General features: G+C 42.2%; 1 protein-coding gene across 1 annotated transcript; it reads right to left on the bottom strand.

Annotated features, from left to right (window-relative positions):
• Positions 1–4,388: 4,388 nt before the first annotated feature.
• On the bottom strand, positions 4,389–5,345 carry LOC112060559 (olfactory receptor 14A16-like). The gene has a single exon (XM_024111537.2). The coding sequence runs from the start codon at positions 5,343–5,345 to the stop codon at positions 4,389–4,391; it is 957 nt and encodes a 318-aa protein (XP_023967305.2).
• Positions 5,346–5,659: the final 314 nt, after the last annotated feature.

Here is a 5,659-nt window from a genome sequence, read left to right as displayed (position 1 = left end):
TTTGAGATGGGGTGACCTCATGTGCACCCAGTATTCAAGATGTGTGCATACAATGGATTTATATAAAGGCAATATGATAATTTCTGTCTTATTATCTATCCCTTTCTTAATGATTCCCAGCATTCCTTTAGCTTTTTTGACTGCAGCTGCACATTGAGAAGATGTTTTCAGAGACCTATTCACAATGACTCTCAGATCTTTCTGGAGTGGCAACAGCTATTTTTAGACCCTATCATTTTATAGTTGGGGGGTCTAAATATACCTGTTGCATTACAGTTGGGATTATGTTTTCCAATGTTTTTAGTATTATTTTATTTTTAAATTATTTTATTATATCAATTATATTTTATTATATCATTATTTTAAATATATCAATATTGAATTTCATCTGCCATCATGTTGCCCAGTTACCCGGTTTTGTGAGACCCCTTTGTCACTCTTCATAGTCTGTTTTGGATTTAACTATCTTGAGTAGTTTTGTATTGTTTGCAAATTTTCCCACCTCACTGTTAGCCCCCATCCCCTTTTTGAGAGAATCGGTAGGCCACATTTCACTTCCTGAATGTTAACAGACTTGGGCTGCAGTTTCAGAAGACTATTCCACTGTCAATGAGCCACCACTACTTTGATCTGGGTGCCTCAGCAGATTCCAGTTGTCCTGGTGTCTAAATTAAGATATCAGAGGAAAGAAACTGTACCTTGTTGTTTTCTGGTGAGGCCTCACTTCTTGAGATGTTACTGTTAAGTGGCCAGGAGATTGCTCTGACTGGTGATGAATAAATGTTAATATTTACTAAGCAATATAGCATAGCATTGGGCCAAACAAAACTTGCAAGTCGAACTGGCCAAAAAGTGGGATTTCTGGTTTGTGGGAATGTTGCAAACTCTAAAAAGAATTTGTTTCAGAAATACCGACTGTGACAGATTGTACTCTTATTTTCACCCTTTTTACAAAAGTAAATTTTCTACAAAGTATGTCTTGTGAGGTATCATTTGAAAACTCGTAACCTGCTGAACATTATTGTACTACAAAAATATGTATGGTAACGTTATATGTAAAATTATAAGCAGGGCCGGATCCAGGGGTTTTGCCACCCCAAGCAGCCAAAAAAAAAGCGCCACGATCACGATCTGCGGCAGTTCTGCCATGACTCTACCGACGCCGCTTTGGAATGAAGTGTTTGGGAATCTCCAACTGAGATAATATTGCTTGTGTTTATCATTTTCAATTAATGAAATACTGGACTTTTTATAAACCAGCATAGTCCAGGCAGGTTCTGGGCAGTACAAGACACACATTTCTGGGAACAAGTCTGGGACTAGGAGTTTTCTGGTGTCATCTTGTAAGGTAATTCATGAATGACTCACCAGAGCATTCATATAATTCAGATTTTACATGTTAGAGGTTTTGTGTGAACTGGCCAGCAGTGGTTATTCTCACAGCAACAGTGGTTGTTTGCCCCCACCCTGAGGCCCCGTTGCCCGCCACTTGCACCCCTTTACCTCCTTCCCCAATGCCCCCCTACTGCTCCCACCTCTTCACGTCCTCCCCCAAGGGCCTCCCACCTGCCACTTGTGCCTTTTCGACCCTCCCCAAGCACCCCCACCCTGCTGCTCACATCTCTTCACCCTCTCCAATGTGAGCCCCTGCCCGCTGTTCATGCCTCTTCACCCTGAGTGGCCTTTGGGAGAGGAGGTTCTCAGGGGCAAGAGGCAGAGCAGAGGTGGGAAAAGGAGCAGTGCATGTGGGCCATGGTGGAAAAGGACAAGCAGGAGTGGGGTCTAGGGGCAGAACTCAGGCAGGTCTATGGCCCAGATGCCCTTTCGGCAGTAGCGCTCCAAATGCGGCAGGTCAGCGCTCCAAATGCGGCAGCATCCAAAGGGCCCTGGCCTTTTATACCCACCACCCATGTGAAGGTGCTCCTCTGCAGTGACATCGGTCTAATTGAGATGGTAATCTGATCCTTACAGAAATCATAGACATTTAGGACTGGAAAGGACCTCAACAGGTCATCTATCAAAGACCTCTGCACTAAGGTTGGACTACATATTATTTAGATAATCCCTGATAGGTGTTCATCTAACCTGTTCTTAAAAAGTGACCAGTATTGAAGTAGGTTCTCTCAGGATACTTGGGTGGCCTGTTCCATGCTGCTATCTACTTTTCTGTTGGCGTGTCCATGTTTTGTGAAGCTGGCATTAAGTGTGTTAAGGTGTGTATCCCAGACTTTCTCCTAGGAGAAACAACGTGACATCTGAGTACCTAGCTGTAAATAACAGACTTCTTGGTATGCTGGAGTGCTTAGTGGATCTGTGAAGTTAAATGCGTTGAGTTGTCTGTAGAATCCCATTGCTGATGGTGGTGTTCAGGAAGTTGATGCTGGTATGGGAGTATACTAGAGAAAGCTTGATGGGTAGGTGGTGGTTGCTGAAATTGTGGTGAAAATCTATGAAGAAATTTATATTGTCTGTCCAGAGGATGAAAATACCATCAATGTATCTCTGGTATATTGTTGGTTTCAGTACGAAATATTTGCAGAAATTCTTTAGTGAATAATGCTGAATAATAAATAGTTTGAAGGAAATAATGATCTGATCTTTTACAGTCAAGAACAGAAAAAGAAGCACAATAATTTGAAGGATTATCTATCTATCTATCTATCTATCTATCTATCTATCTATCTATCTATCTATCTATCTAATCATATGATGCTTCCCTGAATGGCTGTGTAAAAAACTATGCATAAACATGGTAATCAATAAATTGAATTAATAAATAATAATATTAATAAATAATTAATATCAAATAATTAATAATAGCCAAATTCTGTGGTCCAGGGCACGTTTAGTAACCTTTGGATAGTTGTATGGATAAAAAAACATTGGCTAAATCTGGATCCCTTTGAAGTGAAAAGTGAAATTGCACTTTGTCGTAGTTACAGGGCTAGCTGCACCTCTGACCCCTTCTATGGTTTCTTTGAGTGCACCCATCAGGTCACAGCCTCGTGCCTGTCCCTCTCTTAGCGGGATCGATGTTATTCACCAACTCTTAAACTGGATCCTGGGGTATAGTAACTTGTGCACCAACTGTGATTTCCCAGCAGGGTCAATTGGATTCATTACCTGCTGTTATTCCCCCTGGAGCTGTTACCAATACTAAATTGAGTGACCAGACAGCTTTCTATACACAAAGTATAATAATTTATTTACCACAGCAGGAACAAAGCATAACATAAGAGAAAATATTACACAGTAACTCCTCCCCTGACACAATAAAAACTGAAATGGGGTCCATATTTGTCCTCATTATACAGAGTCAGGTCGGACTGTCTTTAGGGATGTCACCGTTCCTCAGCAGGTCACAGCTGACAAAGCCAAATTCAGGACAAACTGCTGAGACATAGGGCAGACTCCCGCAAACTGGTTGCTATTCTACCGTTAGATTATACCAAGCCAGTAACAAACGTGAACTTCTGTCTCACCACACTGGTTAACAAGAAGCCAGACATGCAGTCTTCTTAGTTATCCCAGCCCATGGCTCATCACCCAGACACTGAAGTAAAGGATGAGTGGTTACTGAAAACCAATTTAATCAGATATAGGGTCCTTCCAGTCCCAAGGGATCAGCCACTTAGCCAGGTAAATATATAACTTAGACCTTAGCCAATAATCACGCTGATACCAATCCTTTAGTAACTAAAATCTAAATGTTTATTAATAAAAGACAAAAAAGAGAATTATTAATGGTTAATAGATCATATACATTCAAGTGGTCTTTCAGTGTTCAAAGATCAGGATGATAGCAGAGATTGAATAAATTATTAGATTGCAAATGTCTCTCTGGAATCACCCAAACATATTAGGGGGTCATCAGTCCTTGTTCCAAGCTTGCTTGGTAAAAATCCAGTGCATAGAAATGAAGCAGAAAATGAAGACAAAATGGAGATGCCTCAGGGGTCTTTTATATCCTCTGTCATGCGCAAGAAATTTTACTATCTCAAAGAAAGTTCACAGCCTCTGTTTGTAGAAAGTTACTGTTTCAACATGGAGTCCAGGGTCACATAAGCATATCACATGTCCTTACATGCTTTGATGACTCACAGGTGCATCCATTGCCCATATTCTTGCTGAGGTGTCCACAGGAAGGCTTACTTGGCGGGATGAATTTCTTCTACTGGCCATTGTGAGAGCTAAAAAGCAACAGAGGGTCCTGTGGCACCTTTGAGACTAACTGAAGTATTGGGAGCATAAGCTTTCGTGGGTAAGAACCTCACTTCTTCAGATGCAAGACTTCAGACTAACACGGCTACTCAGACTAACACGGCTACCCCTCTGATACTGTGAGAGCTAAGTGTCCTTGATGGGTCATCAACAGAATAATATAACAGTCAAGGGAGAACTATGGACTTTATATTCATGGTGAATAATCTCCCTGCTATCAGTCTCCTCAGGGCAGCTTGGATATCCTCGGTCCTCATGTTGTAGATGATGGGATTCATCATTGGAGGCACCACAGAATAGAGAACTGCCACCATGAGATCCCACCTTGATGTTGAGCTTGAGGTGGGCTTCAGGTAGGCAACAGTAAGAGTCCAGAGGAACAAGGAAACCACAAAGAGGTGAGGAAGGCAGGTGGAGAAGGCTTTATGCCGGCCCTGTTCAGAGGGGATTCTCAGCACCGTGGTGAAGATCTGAACATACGACACAATTATAAAAACAAAGCAGCTTAAAGATAAACAAGCACTAAATACAATTGCCCCAGATTCTCTGCGGTATGTGTCAGAGCAGGTGAGCTTGAGTAGTTGAGGGATTTCACAGAAGAACTGATCCACCATGTTCCCTCCACAGAAGGTTAATGCAAATGTGGTCCCAGTGTGTAATGCAGAGTTGAGAATACTACAGAGCCATGCACTGGCTGCCATTCGGACACAAGCTCTTCTGTTCATTATAGCTTCATAATGAAGAGGTTGGCAGATGGCGACATATCGATCGTATGCCATGAAAGTGAGGAAGCTGAGCTCAGCTACCGCGAACAAGGGAAAGAGAAAGACTTGGGTGACGCACCCAGAATAAGAAATTGACCTGGAGTTGGTTAGTGAATTGACCATGGATTTAGGAATGGGGACAGAGATGTAGCAGAGGTCTATGAAGGATAAGTTGAGCAGGAAGAAGTACATGGGGGTGTGAAGATGATGGTCAAGGGCTATGACTGTGATGATGAGAAGATTCCCCATCAAGGCTACCAGATAAAGAACTAGAAACAGTAGAAAGTGTAACAGCTGCAGCTCCCGAACACCAGAGAATCCCAAGAGCAGAAAATCGAATGTTGAAGTTTGGTTGCTCATTTTCCTTCTCAGTATACTGTGTTCTGCTGTAGAGGGAAGGGCAAGGACAAAGGTCAGAATTAGAGTAACAGATCGAATGAGTCTGATTCTCATCTTAATAATATTTCAGGGATGTCAAAGGAGCGCAGCACTCTTCACTTCCATTAACTAGAAGTCATGAGGGCTCCTCACCTCTGACAATCAGAGCACTTCTCCAGTGTGTGATCACACAGGTGTAAGGTGACCAGACAGCAAATGTGAAAAATTGGGACAGGGGTAGGGGGTAATAGCAGCCTATATAAGAAAAAGGCCCTAAACTCTGGACATCTGGTCAC

The sequence above is a fragment of the Chrysemys picta genome, chromosome 13, assembly GCF_011386835.1.
Source record: "Chrysemys picta bellii isolate R12L10 chromosome 13, ASM1138683v2, whole genome shotgun sequence".
In the NCBI taxonomy this organism is placed as follows: domain Eukaryota; kingdom Metazoa; phylum Chordata; order Testudines; family Emydidae; genus Chrysemys; species Chrysemys picta.
The sequence above is the reverse complement of the archived record's forward strand: the minus strand, read 5'-3'. Positions and strand labels throughout refer to the sequence as shown.